The sequence below is a fragment of the Electrophorus electricus genome, chromosome 10 (assembly GCF_013358815.1).
Source record: "Electrophorus electricus isolate fEleEle1 chromosome 10, fEleEle1.pri, whole genome shotgun sequence".
Classification (NCBI taxonomy): Eukaryota; Metazoa; Chordata; class Actinopteri; order Gymnotiformes; family Gymnotidae; genus Electrophorus; species Electrophorus electricus.
The window spans coordinates 19,191,968-19,215,108 of record NC_049544.1 but is presented as its reverse complement, the minus strand read 5'-3'; the positions used below and the strand labels follow the sequence as shown (position 1 = coordinate 19,215,108).

General features: G+C 37.4%; 1 protein-coding gene across 6 annotated transcripts in view; it reads right to left on the bottom strand.

Moving 5' to 3' along the window:
• Positions 1 to 110: 110 nt before the first annotated feature.
• The window catches only part of asic1c (acid-sensing (proton-gated) ion channel 1c), a 66,715-nt gene continuing 43,684 nt past the window's right edge, over positions 111 to 23,141 (bottom strand). For 2 of the 6 annotated variants that reach the window (XM_027020275.2, XM_027020276.2), the window contains exons 2-13: positions 14,643 to 14,793; positions 13,154 to 13,281; positions 8,747 to 8,897; positions 8,429 to 8,485; positions 7,963 to 8,116; positions 7,618 to 7,709; positions 7,355 to 7,434; positions 6,643 to 6,714; positions 4,470 to 4,522; positions 4,222 to 4,257; positions 3,847 to 3,886; positions 111 to 1,683 (exon numbers count right to left, since the gene is read on the bottom strand). In XM_027020275.2, the coding sequence (XP_026876076.1) occupies positions 1,579 to 1,683; positions 3,847 to 3,886; positions 4,222 to 4,257; positions 4,470 to 4,522; positions 6,643 to 6,714; positions 7,355 to 7,434; positions 7,618 to 7,709; positions 7,963 to 8,116; positions 8,429 to 8,485; positions 8,747 to 8,897; positions 13,154 to 13,281; positions 14,643 to 14,793 (1,119 nt within the window). In that variant the 3' untranslated portion in view covers positions 111 to 1,578. The remainder of the gene's footprint in view (positions 1,684 to 3,846; positions 3,887 to 4,221; positions 4,258 to 4,469; positions 4,523 to 6,642; positions 6,715 to 7,354; positions 7,435 to 7,617; positions 7,710 to 7,962; positions 8,117 to 8,428; positions 8,486 to 8,746; positions 8,898 to 13,153; positions 13,282 to 14,642; positions 14,794 to 23,141) is intronic. The other 4 variants (XM_027020277.2, XM_027020278.2, XM_027020280.2 and 1 more) reach the window with 4 other exon arrangements.

Below are 23,141 nucleotides of genomic sequence, written 5' to 3'. Positions count from 1 at the left end.
TGTAATTAGCCACTGAATACCTGAGCCTTTGCTGTTAACACTGATAAGTGAGGAAAGTTACATTTTCACTTGCTACCAGTATTGACAGACACTGAGACAAGCACTCTTCATTAAGAGCTGGTTAAATATATTGTTTATTATATAGATTAATTTACACTTCACCACCAACTGATTTAAAATGTGGATATATGTGCTAAAAATCACATTGAAATTTATATAAAACATAACAGTTATACAGTGTAGCTCAATGCAGAAGCGAAATTAAAGCGGGGGGATATTTGGTGATACTATCTCTTGCTCTATTATTGTGCTGTGGCAAGCCATCAGATCAAATGGGTATTTTTTTGTGATGCGCGCATGCAGGGATGAAAGGAAGACGCCTGTGGTAAATGTAGATTTCACCACAAATGGAAAAGTGTTATATATGCTTGGTGCACTTTAATGAAAGCCCCAAGAGAGAGAATGAAGCAATCCCAGAGGAGTTCTGCATATGCTTTACACATACTTATGGTCATACACTTGAAACATGTCACTGTTATCACAAATATAGTCTGCAAATCAGCACACTTGATTTGCCATCACTCGCTCACAACATATTGAGGGAAAAGTGATGTAGTGAACTGGACCAAAACTGAGCTAAGTACTGATTGTAAAAAGCAGTGGATTTTACGAGTTTGGCTCAAGGAGCCAAGATGGGTGAGTTTCTTAACTGGGCCATAACTGAAGAATGGAGTTACTCGATCTAAAACCTGAATCGTTTAGACTACTCACACAAATGTCTGTATGACAAACTTTAAGTGTATGTATTTGATAATGCCAGAATATATATTGGCACAAAATAAATAGACAAACAAATACAATGCATATCAAAAGTAAAATACTGTTATCAGAGAGAACTGAATTGCTGGTAACTGCACCAGAATATAATCTCTCATTATTTCTTTTCTCTTGACAATTAATAGTTAAGACTAGAGGGCAATACATCTGTTTTACTAACACATTATGCATATTATTGCACTTATATACATGTAAACAGAGACAAACATTTTCAATTTCAATTTCAGCTTCATTCTTTTTGAACACTATGAACCCAATGAAGCATGTTTTCAAACGATATGCTTGTAAAATCCTGTTGGCAAAAGTAAATGCCACTGCCAGTTTAGCCACTCTATGTTTCTGTATAATGGTGCGCCTCATTGTTTACTTTATTTTCAGTGATAGCCTTCAAATTAAATCCTAGGTGTTCATACCTCTTTCACAAATACACTGAAACCTTTCCCTCTCAATCTCTGATTTAGGTTTAAAATCTTTGATAACGTATTAATATTTTAACAACATGAAACAAACAGTTGGTGTTGAGATAACTGAGTTATGCTAATAAAACCTGAGTATTGTCTTTAGAATTTGTACTTATGGTGATGTCTCTGTATATTCAGGCATAGATCTTTTGACTAAGTGATATCAGTAAGTCATCATGTACAGTGGTGTGAACATACAAGTGGGTCGGAGTACACAAGTTTACATCACAGTTTGCTGTCAAACCCTAATTGTCCTCATCGTGGCTCGACACCTGCTTCATCAACAGGCAAACTCCTCGAAGTTGCCTATAGCCTGGTGACTAGGTAGCATGTTCGGCGTGAATCCGAGGCTGTCCGAGTGACTCCGGAGTGTGTCACATGTGCTCTGGAGGAGAGGGGAACGGGAGGAGGGGAGAGGAGTTCAGATGTGCCAGAGGCGTGCAATGAGTCGATGACATTGCCATAAAAGGCATGTTTAAAGCAACAGCAACAGAAGAGATGCGTGTTCACAAAGACATGGGAGTGGGATTGGAGCAGATTACAGGGAATTGGGAAAGAAGGAAGGAATTGACAGAGGTACCAAGAAACACAAAAAATATACAAAGAAAAACATCAACAGGCAAAGCATGGATCAGAGATTGTCCAAATATGGCGTAGTCATGCATGGTTATGATAAATTTGAGGATTTTTTTTTTTTTTTATTACGATGAATGTTTATACATCACAGGGAGAGAGACAAGTACAAGTACAAGGAATGTGATTGGATAATTTGGGTTGAGTATGAATGGCAGGGAAGGGGAAAGAAGACATTCTTACTTAGTCCTGGAATTAGGACTTCGGCATGGCCCCTTAAACTACATGTTCATAGAATACACAGCCAGCCTCATCACAACACACTAGTTATCTGCCTGAACATAAGCATTACAATACAAAAACACTTTCCCTCCTAGCACTCTGAAGACCATTTCTTTCTTTCTATCTGGGTCCAAACTCCTTGCATGTAGACCTGTGATGACATCACAAAGGGATGCATCTAGTGATGTTATTGGACACAGATTTCGTTACAGTGCCCTGGGTGGACAAAAAGGGAGTTTGCTTCTTCCACTTTACCGCATGTGGGGTTTTTTGGTTTGTTTGATTCATAAGTGCAAAGTCTGTATCGGAACTCGGTTCACTGAGATTTTGCTTTGTTGCTCTGCTCCCAAATGATTACATTACTTAATGAGTTCCCTCTTGTGTGGTAAAGACATTCAGCTTGACGCTTGTAGAATCCTATTCATTACAGCCTTTCAGGTTCAGATTTTGATGCATAGAAATGAATCCCACTCTCCAAATTCACAGTAATAACTAAATCCATAACTAAGCAGCAAAAGAGACTGCACATGTTCAGGGTTCAACAGCAAGATGGTCTGGGAGTTGGAAATGGTCTACTCACTGTTAGTTTCTTGCATTAATGTAGTGTGTTTGGACTAAACTGTAAGTCTGGAGTTAGTTTCAAACAATTATATTTTTTGGTACCAGCAGTTAGAAGAAATCAGACATGCATATCAAAAACTGTTTCACAAGAAATATAGCTACACATTTGGCATAGACAAACCCAAATAAGATGTCCAGTGCATTTTAAAAGATAAACCTACTAACATCCTTTGACTACACAGGCCTTCTGGTGTGTTATAATGATACTGGAGGGCCATCATTAAGCATCAGCAATTAGTGTTCAGTGTTCTACCATCTAATAGGATATTCCTAATTAGAGTAACCTGTCATAGCAATAAAAGTAAATCCCTTTTTTAACCTTCCTTAAAAGATGTGGATATTCATTTTCAATTGAGACACACCAATAGTGCCTTGAGTCCACTGACAGAAAGCTTTAAGTTCCCCATGCTTTAAGCAAAATTACTTACTACTACAACATGTTAATTTCAAAACTCTGCCCTTTCATGCATAACAAGACTGAAATCTCCAATAAATACTATGACCTCTAGGTCAAATCGTTTTTCATTTGTAAGCTCCTAAAATGAAATGTGAAAGCTACTGCAAGCATCAAGGTGAGAAAGTTTGAACCTCCGTGTAGGTGTGCTATTTATGAACTTGTCACATATTGATACTGTAAATTCTTATAAAAGCTGCCTTGCTTGTTTACACAAGGTGCCAGTTTAGACAAGGAAAGGCCCAATGGACATATATAAGCAACAATAAGTGAACACATACTAATGTCCTTTTAGTAGTTAAAGATAAAAATAAAGGTGACTTGTCTCACTATTTGGCACTTAAGTAAAACTGGGAAATTTAATAATGCTGTTCATTCATCAAATTAAAGTATACAAAATTTCCAGTGTTGAATTAACACCCACAGTATTTAATTATCTCTTATCATATTAATTTGTGTCCAGCTGGACTTATGTAAACACTGCAGGTGTTAATGTAACCATGGATATTTTGTTGTGTAGGAATCGGGATGACTTTTCTAAAAAAGAAAAAAGAAAAAAAAAAAGCTCTGAATCTTTCTGTACTTTGTGACAACAAAAATTCAAGTTAGGCTCCTCACCACATGCTCGATGTTGGAGGGTTTGTCTGCATATTCAAATCTAATAAAAAATTCAAAAAAGAAGAATGGAAAAGTAGTAGTCACAAACATGTCTATTTCCCAAAAGCTCCAATGGTATTTGATATGTTATCATTTTGTTTAATAAAACTGAATTTATAGTTTTGAAATGTAACATATAATGCATGTTTTTTTTTAAAAATGTAACAGTCGGGTGGCATCATTGTCAGGTTATTTCCTCCATATGTTTGCTTAAGAAACCCATTTAGCACAAACATCCATAAGCTGTAGTTTTTGGGAAAGAGGACCAAGACAGTGACAAAGACTGCTGAAACAAAGGGGAGGAACTAATCCATTTTAAACAGTTATTCATTTTACCTGAACTTGTTCAAATCATCATCATCGTCTTGAAAGCTACAGGATTTGAAAAACATTCCTTAGACTGTTAGGTAATGACAATTTGCCTGCACTCATTTATGGTTTCAAAAAAACAAAAACAAAAACAAAAAAAACCTAAATACTGAAGGAAAATGAAAAGGAAGATGAAAGAATGAGATGCTAATGAGTATGTTTTAGGACAGATTAAGAGGACAGTGTTATTGCTGGATTGCCAATGGTGCTGCTACCTGGGAACATGATTAGATGTGACACCAGGGCTGGTGGGATTCTCGGAGTACTCCTGGAACAGACACGATGATGAGAATGATGACGATGACCAAACCTGGTCTGGGCTCAGTTCAGTCTCAGCTCAGCCAGTAGTAAGTCAAAAGTCAAGTGAAGGAAGTATAGCACCTGCTCATGGCAGGGTGGAATTTTCTCCCAAGCAGTCCAAAATGAATCCAATAAGTTCATGTCCTTTATTTGCTGATTTGAAACCAAACTGAGCCTAGCCCTGAACAACTCAAAATTATACAATGTGTGGTAGATAATGATCTATTCATCTGTTTGAAAACAAGATTGGCTTTTGTGACATTTAATGGAACGATAATACTCAAAACATACACAAACAAGCAAGTGTATTTCAACCAATCCATAATTCAGATGCTCTTGAACTTTTTACATTTAGATGTATTTTAAAATTCTGTTCAGACAATGTTTAAGATTAAAGATCAGCTGTTATCTCTGAGAAAATGTCTTGGTAAAGTGACAAATGATGGTAAGTAGTTATCCCAAGTCTACATTTGACAGTGTTGTGTACACTGCCACTATCAAGCTATACCCTATTCAAGCAGGACCAGATGCTTGCTAAGGCTATAGGAAATAATTCAGATGTACCAGCTGGGTAGTTCTGTTGACTGACAATAGTGAGATAACCAGACTTTTTAGGTTAACTCATTTAAAAGTAAAAAAATGGAACTGAAGCTAAACTATTCTGGGCAGGACTAGATTAATTTTATAAATATTTAATACATTTTCTAATAAAATGTCAACAAATATGTCTAACAAAAGAACTTAAAAGAAGACTGGCAAAGTTAGATACACTTTCATAAAATTTTTATGGTACTGTGCATTGAATTACATTGAATTTTGAAGACCATCATTTAGATGTCTTATTTTCTTGCTAAAATGGTTAAACCCCATTGTGATTCAAAATGCCAGTTTTTTGACTTCCTATGACACTGGAATGTTATTGGTATTTTATTATACCTCTAATGTGGCAGCTTTGTATACTTACAATAAAGCTAAAATATGATTTTTTTCAATGTTGGTACTATATGAAAATTACAGCTGGCAATATTTCCCTAACATGAGCCCATGATTTTATCGCATTCTAGCAGGAAAAAAAAACTAGTGGATAAATCAGCACCCTTGAGAATTAACATACAATCCAAATGTATTTGGAAAATAGTGAGGGAATATAGTGAGAGAATAAAAAACTCTGCAAACCATGTATAAAATTATTGAAGAGATTTTTTTTGTGTGTCAAAGAGGAATATTACTAACAAATTACTAACTGCTTATTGATCTTATGATGTTTTGGGGAAAACACTATAGCATATCATCTAATAACTTTTGATAACTTGGGTATTACTTAATTTGGGATGATGTGTCCTTAATAACTACAGAAACAAAACTTCTGGCTGTTGATACACTGGCACAAGACTCACCCTTTCTATTGCCTATGTCATCTGAGACATTTTAGACCTCAGCCAAAAGTAAATCACACCATTAGACCAGGATATACCACAAATAGTAAAACAATAAACAAACATACAAGCAATCATAATACTACTGCATAATGAAACTATATAACTTTGTATATTGTTGTATATAGCTACCTTTGTTAGCTCCTGTACACCCTAACGCAGAAGCTGGGACCCTAGTATGATATTAGCATACATTTCTTCCCAGGCCAAGAAAAAAAGCCTCCTCTTGATCAAACAAACCTCTGTCTAACAGATGCTGTTAAAATAAATCCCATTTCAAAAATGGCTTCAAGTTGTAGAAGCCATTTAATTAAGCTGTTACTTTCACAAAAACAAAACAGTATATTAGAACAAAGTTAATCTGAGGTACTAGTTCTTCATTAATGGAATTGCTTCAAATCACCTCAAACCACCGGAGGCCTTGTCCCAGATCAGGTACTTTTGATGAGTGGTCAGCTTTTCATACTATTACCTTTTCTTCCTTAGTATCACAATTAGAGCCAAAGACAAAAAAACTTGCCAGCAAGATGCAGAAATGAATACAGCTATGCGCTGATATAAGAAACAGAGCATTTTTTGTTATTGTTTCCGTCGTGTCTTTTTGGCATCACCAAAAGCATGTGCATGCAGGTATTAGAAGTAGTTCAGTTACCAGATTATCACTTGTGCTCCGACGTGAACGATCCTTCCGCACATAGTTGTTTAAAACTTTATCCTTAAACACCTGCAGAACAAGATTACAATAGAAGGTTTGTAATAAAGCATATGGCATCAGGACATCATCTTATAGCACATAGATGGAGTTAATTCAGAGTTAACTTATGGAGCTGAAATTTAGTTACATTTAGATAAATGTATTTTGTGACACTGAAAGAAAGGAATTGCAGAGGGTGAAATGGTGAATGGAAGAACCTTCTAGAAATATGAGAACTGCAGAAATATTGAAACCTGGAAACTCAATATTTGGTGGAAAGAAATTACAGATTCAAATCCTTTTGGTTGTCTATAGCAATTTTGTCTATAGTCTATTTTGCAATTTTGTTGTTTTTTGAAGCCCTTTTTAAGCTGTGCTTTTCAGTACCTATTCCTAATACCTGCAAGATTTACACTGAACCTTTAAATTTTGCACCTACAATAATACTGAACCACTGTGCATGAAGGCAGGGGACACTTAAATAATTGCATTGTTCATTAAGGTAATATTGTGCACCTGAATTAATTAAGGTTTGACTGAGTAAAAGGGTCTGAATACCTGTGTAAGTGTTTATTTTAATACTTTCAGATATGGAGAACATAAGTAGAGTCTGAAAGGGTTTGAAAACCACTATGAAAACCACTGAAATTCACAGAGAAATGCAATGTACCTCATACAAGTAATCAAATATCTCCAGTATTGTAAGTACACTGGCTCCTATAAACAGACCCATCTGTCCACCAATGTCACCTGAAAGGAAGAAGATACACAAATATAACATAAGATAACAGCAAATATAAAATAAGTCATATTAACAAGCTTTTACTAAACACAGGAGAGTCAGTTCTGTGCCATGTAGTTAATTTTCTGTCACAGAATTGCTTGTGTTCTTCACACAAGTGACATTTTTCAGTCTTCATTGATATTCCTCACCAAGTAGACCAGCCACTTCATATGCCTTCTTCTGTTCAATCTTTTCATAGTTCAGAGCTTCAAAAAAGATGTCCAACACTAATATGTTATCTCTGTAATTGAAGAAAGACGAAGGGTAGCATCGCATGGTGTTGTGCAGCTATGCTTTCAGAATGGATTCTTTTAAAAAATATATCACAGCAGTGAAATTCTTCTCTCGGCATGTATTAATCTGAAAGGGCAACGTGCAGTTAGCGTTTTAAAAATATACTAACTTGCAGAACTTAACCCCAAGTGATTCTCCTGGAATGGTACTTTATATGGAATAAAAGACCTTTTTTATCTGTTAACTGGCTAATATCATACCCAATGTATTGTTCTGTCTTGTTGAACTTCTTGGCAAGATATTTGGCAGAAGCTTTGCTGGGTATTTTCACCATTGAAAGCTCCTTTCCATATCGGGTCATGTTGCATGGCGTCAGACACACACAGTACTTACTGTCTTTCTCAACAAGGTAATCTGGAAATTATGACAACATAAAGTCTGTTACTCCATGACATCAAATCCGTTAAATAGGATCATTAAGTAGGGTTCACATGGCCGGCTACATTGATTTTCTTCCTACAGGAAAATTCAGTGTTTGCCATTGTTGTTCACCACGTGAAATTCAATAGTGCTAAATAACATTCATCTTAATGTCTTAATGTTTTATGAGTTTTTAATGAATAAAAAAAAAATCTCTTTAGAGTATGTTTAACAATACTCATTAAGGCTCAGGAGGTGATTATGCTTAGTGTGATGATTGATGAGAAACTACCCATGCTCTCTTACCCAAGGCAGGGTCTGCACACTCCTTATATTGCTCCGGCGTACAGACAGTGGAGGTGCCTATTAAATCGTACACATTATTGAACATTCTTAATTACCTCATATTCTCATCAAGAAATGCTACATAATTACAGCAGTAACAGCATGCATAAAACAAATATGTCCTCATTTGATAATTATGAAACAATCCTTATTGCCAGGTATGAGAACAAGTCAAAACAAATGTATTACATGGGAAATATAAAAGGACTTTTACTGTTTAAAAGTGTTTTTAATGTACCCATATTGGGCTTTTATTGCACCATTAAAATGTGCCCTTACCCGGCATGTGCACCATTCTGCAGTTGCAGGTCTCCAGCAGGTACCGAGTTTCACATTCAATACGGCATGCTGTGATGCTGTATGTGGGGAAGTAGTCGGTTTCCAAGGGAGCGGACCTGCAGTCACCCCATGGTGGAGGAAGGTACTGAAGCTGAAACACACCACATAGCTGTACTCATTAATGCTAGAAAGGCACCGTTCAGAAACATCAGAATTATGCCCATCTTAGCAAAGACCACATAAGATATTTAGTAAGCAGGCGCAGTACCAATACCCACTGGAGAATAAAAGCAAGAAATCAATGGAGCCAAATCTAGCAGTGTAAAAGCACGTTTTGGTAAAAGAGATCACAAATTAATGCGACAAGAAAATAGACATGCTGAATAACCATGTCAAATTGAGCCCAGAGGAAGCCAGATATTTGACATGTCAAAAGGCCTTCAAGAGTACACTCTATTTGCTGTATAGAACTGGGATTGTATAAATTAGCAAAGTATAGATTAAACATCCTATACATGGGGTTATGATAACACACTAAGCACCAAGAAGTGACAAACTATCATCTGTAATATAAAAAATAAAGAAGCCTCAGACCAGAGAGCTCAGGGATTACGTGTTTCTGAGCTTTTTCAATTGTATAAAGGCCAATAGTATACGATTTATAAACTGAAGTTTCCATCCTACTATCTAGCTCTGGCATGGTTCCAGCACATTCTTCCTGTGCGACAGATATAACCAATCTGTTTTTTGTTTTTTTTTCCTGACGTGCTCTTTTGGCAGCATGGTTTAATTTGAATGTATATGCTCTGCATCACCCGAATTCAACAAGGAGGGATGACTAAACCATCTTTCATGACCAGTGAGAGCCAGGCCAATCACATCCTCTGGCCAGATGCACCCTCTGTATCGGCCAGGGCATTACTAAGAACAGAACAGGAATGAATCCATGCATGCATTTTTAGATATGATGATGGCAAATTACACTAATAGGCTAAGCATTTATACAGACATTACAAACAAATCTTACACCACTTTATAAACATGTATTCTGCCAAGCAGTCATGAACCAAAATAAAGTGACTGCCACTAATTTCCAGATTCGCACAGTTACTGTACCTCTACCTGAAGTGATAACCCTCTGGGCTGTGCTCAGTAGGGAGATGAAAACTCACCTCCTGTAATGGGCTGCTAAACTCCTCATCTAATGGGTTATAAAAGAACCGAAGGCATTTTGTTATCCTTGAGTAAACAATACAGTTAACCAGATAAAAGGATAACATTGATGTCAAAGCTGGTTGTTTAGTTGATAATGATTACTGGTGCCACAACATGGATACCACACAACATAGCGCACGGGAAACGTGCGATTTGAGCTGTCAGGAAGAGACAGCAGCTGATGAACCAAAATGAGAACACCAGAGGAAATGAAAATTCCTTCTTTCATCACCATGAAGTAAACTTTGTTCCATGCATGAATGACTATGCATCCTGCAGTGGACCTGGTTCACAGAAAGCATTGGAGCCCAAAAGTCACTGTTAAATAGTAGCGCAAACATCATTTTGAGCATTCCCTCCAACAGGTCATCACTGTGATGCTTTTGGACAACTGGGTGCAGCGCGACTGGGTTGTCCTGTACATTACCCTTTACTATGCTGCCTAACGCTGTAATTTGCTCATTTTTTAGGGCTCACACACATTTGTCGCCATTTGTTAATTTGGTAGAAAGAAAGAAATGCGCCTGTGACAAGGTGGGTGGAGTGACTTAACATTTTTGCTTAACAGATGTGCACATAAAGAAGTGTCCAGTTTCTCACAACAGAAAACTCTGACCAAGAACATCATCCCATTACAAATATATATATATATCTCCCAAATATTAACTAAATACAACTTATTTCATAATTATTTTTGAAAGGAAAAATTAATCTATTGCTGTTAAGGGCCAGGCAAAAATCAGATGCTCGCGGATAAAAAAACAGAGTTCTATTGTAGTAACAGGTAGTGGAAACGGTCATAAAAAAAGGAGTAACTTGAAAGTAGGGAAAACAGTCCATGTCAAAAAATCATAAAGATCATCCAATAATCCAGGCATCAGAATCCAAAAGGGGCAGGTGAAAATCAAAAACGGGAAACACTAAGTCAAGGTTCGGTACACAGAAAAACAACCCAAAAGAATGCGCGGTATGCATAGGATTCTAGAGGCAATACTTCACAGTGTCCTAATGTTCGAGACAGGCTGAAATAATCAAGTACACAGGTGAGTTCAATATTCCAGTGATGACGATCTGACATGAAGTTCATGATTGGTGGAATCCTGGGTTGGGTGTCGAACAGCCTGCTGGGTGTTGTAGTGTGATGAGGAATCAGGCGATATGACAGTTGTGACTATTAAATCTGAATCACTTGGTGTGTCATTATGCACAGAAAATTATGCAATTTAAAGAATTAGTACTATTACAATAATGTAAATATTAAATTTGATCAAGTGCCAGATATTTTAGTATGCCAACTCAGAACTTCCTTGACAAGAATGTCTGTTTCCTCATCTGTGAATTTTTGTTTGCACTGTCATTCCTGCAAATTGCCACAAATTTGTCACTGCACTGTGTAGCCTGCTCAAGCCAGACTTTATAGGGAATGAAAGGAGTTAATCTTATTGGGTATTGCGGCGGTAAGCCTATCCATACCTGTTGATCATGCATTCAGTCTAAACAACCTCTTTTTTTGTAATTGCGCCATGCTGTGCGTCATTAGGGCGTGTGTGCCGGTCATGAAAATAGGAAACTTTTTTTTTTCCATGCCCAACCATGCCTGCACCACAGCTTTATTCCTTATTTGTGGGCTTGCCTTGTGTCTATAAAAAGAGGACCTAAAATGATATTTTCACTTGAATGGACAGTTCACAGAGCTAAAAGACAAGATACCAAATTCCCACAAAGCAATTACCCAATCTTTTCTTCCATCTGGTCTTTAGACATTCAGAGAAATTTAGTAACTTCACTGGTTAAAATGTACAGATGTAAAACGGTTTAATAAATTACCAAGATACAGGCTGCTTTGACTGATTAATAATAGGAATGTTATTTGATATATTTATGAAATTTAGCAAATGAAGATAATCTTTTAATTCTCACAAGTGATAAATTAATGTGCTGAGTAAATGAACACCAATTACATCATTCTCCTAAATGGACACTGTCACTTGTGTCCATTATGTAATTTTAAATACTCAGCAGTAGAATTACTAATTACTACTAATAAAATGGTGCATGACTCCACAATTAGTCTTCTTAATATGGATTAAAATATATTTTTAATAGTTAGTAGATAATACACAGTTAAATATATGGCTGAAATCACCATAGATAAGTAGAAATGTCCTTTATTTTGCCATTTCACTGCATTAGTGATACTTTTTAACTTCCTTAGTGCATTTTCTGGTGTTAAAGTGATGTCTCTTGTAATGACAAAATATGTGACAATATCAGAGCTTACTATAAATATTTATCATAATTGTAATAAGGCCAAATCATACTATCACTTAAGCCAAATGATTGCACTGTTTCTGACTATAGGAAATATTGCCCTAAGCTGATCAAAAATACCAGTAGTCTTAGTCATTTGCTAATAAACACAGCTCAAACACAAAGTGGAACTCAAACAATGAAAGATCCTCAGCAGTAGGGCTGCACCATACTTAGATTGTTAATCATAACCGAAGTATTGGCCTTTGCAAAACTGTTATCACAGAAAGCCATGATATGCAAAGGAACCTTCTAATAAGCATGTTGTTTTTTGGGGTGGGGGTGGGGGTGGGGGGTTGCTCTGAGACCATCCTGAGGAGCCTACCATGACAGATGAATGTTCTGTGAATTTTTGTTTCAGGTAATGCAGGGCACTCCATTAATCGCACACTAATATGTTTAATGTATTGTAGGGCATATTGCAGTTGCAGTATGCAGCAGCATAGTCACATTGTGGTGTTTTTGTCAATCTTGTGTAGGTCTAGTTAGTGCACCTTGCTCTAGGTATACTAACAGAGCAGTTTATTAGTACAGTGTCATTATACTGTCCTTTTAACATTTTAACAAGTTTTGCTTTGTTCTGTGTGGGTCCACACACAAAGAAGAAAATCTTTATAATAAACTTTAAACATTCATACCCAAGGTCATTTTGGCTGGACTGTCATAAATGCTCATTGCATAAGGGGTTACTGACTGAAATATATATGGTTCCTTATACCATTAGTTTCCAATGATAAAGCTCTGTCCTCATCCCAAAAGGGTGCCTTTGTTTGCTCCAGGTATGAAATAATTATTTTAATGCAGAGAAAGTGCAGGGCTCACAGGCAGACAGAAGACAGAGGCTGTGAATGGGGTGTGTGCAGAAGGCTTAGCATTAAGTACCCGTTGCTGCTGGCAAGACACAAATGTTTGAAAACCAGGGGCCACACCAAATCCTAGCTGGTCTATGAAGGGCGGCTCATCCTGGCTGTGGATCTGAACTTTGATGCCTGCTTCGTACGAGGTCTCATCTGTGGAAACAACAGGCCAAGGCATTAAACATTGCAGGGAAGAAGCTGGAACTGTCATGTTTGAAAAAGCAGTGGTTTATACTGCATGACTGCATACTGATGTACCATGACACAGCCTTACTTGCCTAACCCTAACCCTGTAAACAATGGCTGGACAAGTATCATAATGCAACTCAAGCTTAGTTAAGCCAAATAACTGCAATGTGATACATATGACCACTTTCAATTTTTTTTTCAAATGTTTTTCAAAACATTTGATTGCATTACGTTCTGCTGTTCATAAGTTTCAGTTTCATAATGTTTTTCATATTCATGTTTTAGTGTGTGGTGGTAAAGTTAAAGGAAACAGTACAACAAATGAGTAAAACATAGTAATGTAATGATTCTTAAGAGCACTTGGTGTAAGTCAGGGAAAGAAACAGATCTCTTTCGAGGTCATGGCACCACTGAACCAATGAAAGAGAAATTCTGAAAGAGTCTGAATGTAATGGTGGTCGCTTCATAAATGATTAATGTGCCATGATGATGACGTACTGGACATATTAATCAGCAAAGCAGAAGAATGGCCAGAAGATTTAGATCATGCCATGCTGGCTCATCTACTTCAGTTCCTAGCTTGAGATTTTTAATGATAAAAAAGGACTTTGAAGTTCCCAGTTGAAATGTGTACATTAAAGACATTTTAAATCTGTGACTATTGTAGGCTTCTAGCCCAAAAGTAACCCTAACTCTAATCCTAACCCTCATGTTGAAAAATATCTGCAGAAATATATCTGCAGACTCTGAATGTAAATGCCCCATCTAGATTTCACTATAGACTTTTTGTTGACTCTCTGGTGCATGAACTAATGATGCAGCTACACACAGTTGTTTTCTCTTCACTTAACCTTAAAATATGATGCATTATGACACATGTGAGAACAAAATGAATCTCAACTGTTTCTTAAAAAAAAAAAAACTGTTGTGAACACCTAGAGTAGGATATGCTGCATTCTGCCATAAAATGTTCCCACTCAACATAAAAAAAAATAAAAAAAAATCAACATAACTGAAGAACAAGGATTTCTTTTCTTTTTTTAAATTTTTTAATCTAAACGTGTACTTCTATCTAATATTTAAATAGCCTCACAATCCCTATAGCCAGAATTTCAACTCCAATGGAAACAACGACAATTGTCAGCATTTAATTTCCTTAAAGAGTCCAAATTGCACCAAATTTGTTGTAATAATAATAATAATAATAAATATCAGGGTTTCATAAAAGGTGTCAATGAAATTAATTGATTGTCCTAATGGTTATTACATACATATAATAAAGTGAAACTTTTAAATGCTAAACAGCCACCATCCCCTAGGTTTACCTGTGTCACCCCACACTGGCAGGTATTCATCCTGCTGAATATCAAGCATTATCTCCAGCCCATTTCCTGTGCCACCTTTTAGCGTTGTCAGCAAGGGGTTGCCATCCAAGCCTGAGTTGAAGGTGTAGCATTTCCCATATCTTGTATAAATCTGAGGAGAGATGCATCATAATATTCAGCAGATACATTAACAGGAAACTAAAAACAAACAAACAAACAAAACAGGTTATCCACACACTTTCACAGATTTCAAGAAGCTGTGAGACTGCCATAAGATGCTTTGGTCCTTATTGTTATGCACGTTTCAGCACAGCAGTGCAGCTCCCATAGAGGCACAGTCATGCTTTGCTGATCCCACTATGACAGTAATGAACAGATCCAGGCCTCCACTTCTTTGATGAGACCCTCAGGGCTTTAATGAGGACCCTCTGTGCATGCCTTTTCCAACTCCTGGGCAGCTTTTAAATGGCTCCAGCCATGGCTCCCGAATGAAGCCAGACAGGAGAGCTCTTAGACCTTTGAAGTGCATTTCCTTTTTGCAAGCCCTCAGTCGTGTACCAGATCAGTTTGTTCACTTCCTACTTACCAACATCTGAACAGTGCAGCGCATTAATCTCTTAAATCTTGACTCTCATTTAAAGTGATGATGATGAAAGATAAGGTAATGTCTTTGTCAGCATATTGTGCATGCTATAAATTGTTAGGTAGGCAGTGCACTCTGTTAATCACTCTGAAAATCATGGTTTGTTGAAACACTGAGAAAATCATTGTGTAACAACATAAAGGGTACTTAAATAAATTGTAGATTCCTTACATTGTTATACTGACAGTTTCACACAATTAAATGGAGGACTTTTATATCATCACAAATGCCAGAAAAAAATAATTCCTTGAGGTGTCTTATTATTGCAAAGTGTCAGAGAGGAGATTTAGCTATAGGAGATTTTCATCTGGTCTGTGCATAGAAAACACACATTTAATTATTCATGCCTCTTGCACCCTAGAAATTTGTCATGGTGCAATCTGAATGCAGGTTTGTGCTGTTGCAAAAATGTGCTTGCGGGGTTCCTTATGCAGTCCCTGTATCACATTCTTTCTTTTTTTCCCCTTTGAAATAGAACATGAACATGAGTGCCAAAGCAATCATTCTGTCATGCCAAGAAGTTAGAGAAGTCCAGCTGGCGCATCAACCTCTCACTGTGGCGACTATCTTTCAGCATCGCTACACTCTGCCTGTTCACAGAGCAGTTTGAGTGCACAATGTCCATTCAGTAGCCACTGTGGTACAGGTCTACCTTGGTTAGGCTAGACACACAGAAGAGATTCTGGTTACACAGTGTGATGGTGGGAAATGTCATATGGTGAGCCACCACCATGTAGATCTTTGTCACAACAGGGTAAGAAAGGAGATAAAGCACATGGTTCCAGGACCATGTGAACAGAAGCCCCAAGCAAGCAGACAGAGCAAGAAGCCACATTATGCGTTGGAATTTGGACTTGTCTGGGGTGAAACTATATTTCAGACCATGGACCTTGGTCTTAAGCACAAAAGCCAAAGTGATCTTCTTAGTGTCAGATGTCATATCTCTGCATTTTCTTTTAGAGTGGGTTTCCAGAGGTTTAGCCCTGTTGTCTATGGGTTCTTGAAATGATGTTTGTCTTAACATAGTTTAAAATCCCCTCTGCATGCCCCTAATTTGAACCCTTTAAAACTCAGTGTGCATGGTCATTACTTTCTTCTAGTTTCACAAGTTTTTTTTGGGGGGGAGCTTTTGTGACTGACTGCAGACTCAAGCAATCAAACACTCTCCTGGGACTGAGCTATGGCTGCGCCTGCATGTAGGGTGAGCTGATGACTTCATTAAGCTCATATTAACACATTCCCTGTAATAGCAGAAATAAAACAGTCTGTACATTACCAAGCTGAAGGTCTGACAAATCTGAGAAGAATAACAGAAGCTCTCATACTCTACAGTCCATTGCTTCTCTAGTAGTTCCATGGTTCCAGAGGCAATCTGTGACTGACACCTTTCTTTTGCTTTTCTTTTTGTTCTTAGTAGTGAGGTAATCTGAGATTCCTCAGATCAGTTCCTCCACCTTCTTGCTCCCGTAGAAAGGCTGTGTGGCTGCAGAGCCTCGTTGCTTTGCTTTTGTGTGAGGTAGCCAAATCCCTCCCTCCCACCCAGATTTTACTGTGGATGGGTCTGCAGCAGGCATATAGATCCAGATTGTTCTGCTTCTTCGTGATGCCAGGTTGGAAAATTCAAATGATTAAAGATTCTGCTTGTAAAAAAAAAAGTTGGCAAAAAAGCATCCTTCCAAGTCAAGCAAAGTCCAAAGTCCCCAATAGAATCCCAACATTTATTGAGACAACAGACTCAAAGGTTCGAAGGTTTTAGGTTGACGAACCTATAAAGGATCCTCGTCCACCATGAACAAAAAGCAACAGTCTTTGTTGGAGACTGCAGATGGCTCAAATAGTTTGCTATTGGAATTTACAAAAATTTAATGCCATGCCCAACGATTAACCTGTTCTTTGCATACTCTTGCACTTGTGGTGACATTCTACCCTCCCATTCCTCTCTCAAGAAAAAAACAAGGTGTGATGTATATAGATACGAATCAAATATTATCAAATATCAAATATTAATGTCTTTTAGAACACTGCATTATTTTGTCAGACATAACAGTTGTTAATTTGCTGGGTTTTGTTTAGTTTTAATTAAGCCATATCTAATAACCATGTGGTTTGCATAGTATAATGTAGCATGCAGCATACTGTTGTATATTGTAATATACTATAGTATGCTCTAGTCTAGATTGGACTGTACTGGCAATATTGCTTTTTCACTGTTCATACCCCATGCAGTTTCTTTCAGATCCCAATATTAGCATCTCCTACTGGGCTGAAACATAAATACTTCTGGGATAACCTTTCAGTGGTTACAGTAGAATACAAAATGATTAAACTCTTTGCTTTGAATTTAAAGCGTATTTTCTTAAAAGAGTTAATGATTTGCCATTCATTTAATGTTGAATTTTTATTTGCTCTATATTTTGCTAGATCTACTTATATCATCAGTTATAATAGCCATGATAAGACTGTTTTATTGTCATTGTGAAAAAAGCTCTCAGTGAGTATGAAATATAAAATGGTTATTAATCCCATGAATAACCACTGCAAACTGCATCAATACAATTTCATTTTTATGCTCCAAATGTCTGAAACAGAATATTAAAATACACTGCTTCTTTTACCTTAAATTCTGATCTGTAGAAATATTCTACAACCAGTTTAAAGACAAGACACCTTCTATACATTTTTATGTTATGTGGATTCATGGCTGAGAAGGCGATCAAGCAGATATGCTTGATATGTTATAACATATTAGTTTAAAAAAATGTGACATGCTGAACCTATACCGAAACAATAGTTTAGGGCTGGAATTCTCAATTAATGAGTGCAGTCACCATGGCTTAAATGCAATTGATGTTTTACCTCATGAAAAATTGATCACCACCAGCTGTTGCAAGTTCTATTCTAAAAGTTAATGAAACTAGTTTCAAAGAAAGTGATTCTTCTTTCAAAACGTATGTGCTAAGAATAAAGTAAAGTCCCATCGACTCCCCTACTACGTCCCTACTACACATTGTTTGTGAGTTGCTTGAGCCAATCAGACAATCCTTTGACTTGCTAATCCATCTCCCAGTATGGCCACTTGCTGGCATTTATTGTCATTCTATTTCAATGCCACTATATCTTTTCACAGACTGTTTGGAAGCTGTCTTTTGGAAAGGGCAGTGTATATTCCACCACATTAAAACACTACCCTACAGCTATTCAGACATGGTATCTGAAGAGCACGGTGGGTTACCGTAGTGCATGGTGGCAGGGGGTAGAAGAACATGTGTGAACATGGGTGGGGACATTCTAACTTCTGTCAAAACTTTAATCTCATTTTAAGACCATCTTAAGTGGCTTAATCTTTATCTTAAAGTTGTTGACCACGGTACAGAAAGCTCATCCCCAAAAGCCATCTTTTCAAGTCATGGGACCCAACATTTATAGTGAAAAAGACTGCCACTCCTTATGTTAAATATAGGATACCAAGAAAGGCTCAGTATGAAAACAATTAACATCTCTGCTTTAGGTGCTAGCTGCAGTAAATGCAGAAGCCAGTGGCCACATCCAGCCTCAATCCTGGGTCTTCAAATAGACAGACATGTGCTCTTACCAGCAGACCAAAGAAACAGCATGTTAGCATGGCATCGAGAACAGAGATTTACCCTCCTGAGTGACAGTCTGCCTCACACTGTCACATATCATTGTTGCTGTAGAACTTTGGCTTTTCCCTTATAGCAGTGCCTGAAGTGAGAAAATGTGTGCAATTGTGCAAAATGTGTGCTCGTTACACTGGCATACTTGTCAGTCCTGCTCAGCAGACTGGTACAGTAAGAAAGTAAGGTACAAAGAAAGATGGCTAACAAAATATACCTTTATAAAAAGAGGACCCAGTTTTCAATTATTTGGTCAAACTATCTACAGCTTTGGTGTATGGGCCTGCAAGAGCTCTATGGTAGACTGCCAGTCATATGACCTTGCTGCATACTTTGCAATCAAGCTTCATGCCTTTGAAAATTTTTCATATCATTAGTATAGCTAATGTTACATAATTGATTTACTATTGTGGTAGTCTATATCATAAAAGCTATATTTATTACATGCAATTTATAATGCTTCAATTATTCATGTAATATTTTTTACCTGGAGCAACAATGCAGGCCTATTAATTTCCAGGCTATTACTGCTTAATGATGAAAGGTGAAAAAGTGCAAAACAAATACAATATTCCTTACTTATTAGACACACTCCTACTCCTGTGTATAAAGTAAATGTTCCTGCATTCATATTTTGTACAATCCATATCTGTGCTTAACTTTCTGGTAAGAAGAAACCAAAGAAGATTTCTATCTCTATGTTTGGACCCCACAGCCTGCCTCAAGTAGCTCTACAAAATACATTTTTAGCATGTGTGTCATAAGTTCTAATTACAATGAATTTGCTTCCTGCAAAGAAATACCTGTTTATGTTTTTCCATGTTCAATCTAAATATGTTTTCAGAATTTCTCTATTACCCATAGTTTTTTGTTCTAGTATACTTGCATGTCATTAGTATGGAAGGAAGGTACCGAGGTAAGTGGACCCCATCTATGTTGGTAGACTACTGTTGGTCACTGAAGAGAGATGTTCCTGAGGCCAAATATAGGCAAAACATTTAGAGGTTTCCACATATGTGTAAGTGGTTAATAACAGCCTTAGTTATGAATAAGTAATATAATATATTTTTAATGTAAAAATGAATTTAACTGCACACTTAAAAATAATGCAAGATAAAAAAAATACTACAACAGTTCAAATTTATTTTATCCTGCCTACATTCACTAAAAATAAGTGCATATCAGATATGCGAGTCTGCTTCCAACATTCACCTATAAGAGCCAACTCAAAGATAGCCATTTTTTTTGCGAATGGCACATGACTCAGTATCTTTAAACAATGTGCCATTAATTCTGGGTATAGAAGATGGTAGAGTGCCAGGATTGGCCAGCACTGCTGTAGATCAGCAGGAGAATTGAATTAATCCATCCTTCCCATCCAAAGAGAAGGGAATATTGTGCTCTTGGACTTTTTGCTATAAAAAGCATCACTGGAATTGGATCTCAGGTTCGGGAGATAGGCCACGGTCTCTTAGCCAGTTGCAAAAAAGGCATGAAAGCTACATGAGCCAACTTGTATAATGTAGTGCAGTTTCCTGGAGAGTAGGCCAGACAGAAAGTCTGGTTAGGCATGGGCCCAAATAATTGCCAGGAACTTTCAAGAAGAACTGTGACTCAGTGAAAAGTCAAAACACTCCAGTGAGTCACATCTACTGTGTACTGGGTACTGATCAGTGTCAGGTTACTGCAAGCACTGCCTAATGGATGGATCAGGTAGAATCGCTGTGTGAGTTAAAAACCAAGGGTAAAAAAGTGAAACTTCAGCAGCATTGCATGGTTTGTTCATCTTGCGTTTAACACCTCATTGAGCTGGTTCTTGTGAGTTGAATGAGATTTGGCAACATTTTTACTCCAGAAGTGGGGTAAGTATTTGGAAAAAATAACAGTTTGCATTATTGAGCACCATGCCAGGTAGAAATCCAGATACCTCAGTTAAAACATCAGTTACAGGTGCAGATATGATTAATTCATCTGTAGTGTCTTTTTAAAAAACATTTTGCAAAATGACAGGACATTAAAAGAGTTCTCTGTAGAAATGCTCTCTTGCTTCTAATAGCTCAGTGTAATATCAGAAAACACTGCAAAGGGTCCTAGTCTAAAAGCCATTAAATTATTGTCTGGCTCTATATGAAAGTCACACCTAAATTATGTTATTAATTTAGGTGTTTGTGTGTGTATGTGTATGTGTGTGTGTGTGTGTGTGTGAGAGAGAGAGAGAGAGAGAGAGAGAGAGAGAGAGAGAGAGAGAAAGAAATTTTTTTTTTAATGCTCTATTCACTCAAATTTTGGAAATCTCTTGGAAGAACTTGTCTGGGCACTGAGTTCTGAATTGGCACTGCACACACAACTGAAAAAACAATTCTTACTGTTGATTATAATTCCATCCATGTTCATCGTTAAATTTCTGCAACTTCAAAGCAAAACAAGAGGCATAAACCGCTCTTTCTTAGCAAATTTTCAAGGTTTGCAGCCTGAGCAACACCACATCACTGTGAAAGAAGTATTGTGAGGTTTTCACTAAAATTGCCCTCAATTCCCACAGTACAGAAATCTCTGCAATATAAATGGAAATGGATTTAAAATTGGAATTAGAGCATATTATTCAATGGGCATATGACAGCAGTGGGCAACACATTTGATTTTACCATTCTCAAATGCTTCTAAGGAATGTGATTGAGGCTAAGTTGTCCTGCGAAAGCAAGCTAACCAGGACACAGCTTTTGTTTTCAATAGACTTCACCACTAATCAGAATCTTATTTATAGATCTGCAGGATTAAGAGGCAAAGATCTTAAACAGACCCTTTACATTTACATTCATTACAATAATCTCATGTATAGCTTTCTCAGAGGCCAAGCTAATATTGGTTAAGCAAAATACATAAGTACAAATTGTACTAGCACCTGTTTACAGTGTATTGTGTCTATAATGTTGAGCGGTAAGGAGGCGGACGCGTGTGCTGAGAGGAGCAATAATAGGGGCAAATCTATAACTAAGACGGGAAAATCCAGGGCTAGGAAACAGGGCTCAGGGCTAAGATAAACACAAAGACACGGAGCGCAAAGAAACAACCATCAAACATTAATTCAAAATGAAACAAACAGTCAAACCTCCAAGCAAACAATGAACAGCCACAATCAAGGCACACAACAGGGTTTAAATACATGAACTCCAAACGAGGGACAGGTGTACACAATCAAACTGTGAAAACAAAACAAAACTATGGAATGGAACTACAGATGACAGGGAAAACACGGAACACGGAAGGGACAGTGTCTACAAAGAGAAGTTTTTAGAAGCCTAACATTTATTATAGAAATGCATAAGTATTCTGTTATGTTCAGCTTTGATGTCATCTAAATACTTTTTTACATAGGAAGTCATACATAATTTATTCAGAGACACTATTCTTCTTCTTCATGGTAATGGTGACCTCTTGTGGTCAACTAAGAGGTTTAAATGCAAACATGGGCACTGTATCTGAAGTTGTTCAAGAAAATGAAATCTACTAAAACCTCCTCCTAAGAAGTAACAGAATTCCTTGTTTAAAATGCCTTTTTTTTTCTCCTTGGATTATATAAAATTTAGTCATGTCACTGTTCTTTTTCCTGATTTAGGTAAATAGAGATCTGTATGACAGCCACATATTTTAGACGTTTCAGTGGGCTGGTGAGGCTCTGCGAATCCACTCGTTTGGGAAGGCTGCAATCATCGACAGTGCGGTTCTCGTCATGTGGCGTTACATCACTGCCTGGCTGCACCCGGGTTCCCCCACCGCCAACTCTGCAGAGGGAACATTCAGTCTGTATCAGTAAATAACAGATGCTGTTCCCCCCACCGTGACAGCCCCCTGTTCTCCCCTCCCCAAGCTGGAGGAGCGCATGCCAAGTGAAGCCTATCAGAAGAAGCAGAACTGTTCTGTCATTCAGTGAAGCAGCACATGGAATGCAGGAGCACTCCAACACTGGCAGGTCTTTACACTCACCCCTTAAAACCGGCACAGCAGAGGTGCTTTTATCATTGCAGCTCAATGTGATGCTTGTATTGGTCCTTACCTCAGTGAAATGGAAAGAATTATTAATTTATATTAGGGTTGGTGTGTGTATGTGTGTGTGTGTGTGTGTGTGTTTGTGTGTGTGTGTGTGTGTGTGTGTGGGTGTGTATCCTTGAGTGCGTGTGTATCCTTGTGTACATATATTCAGGTTTGGAGGAGCTCCCCAAG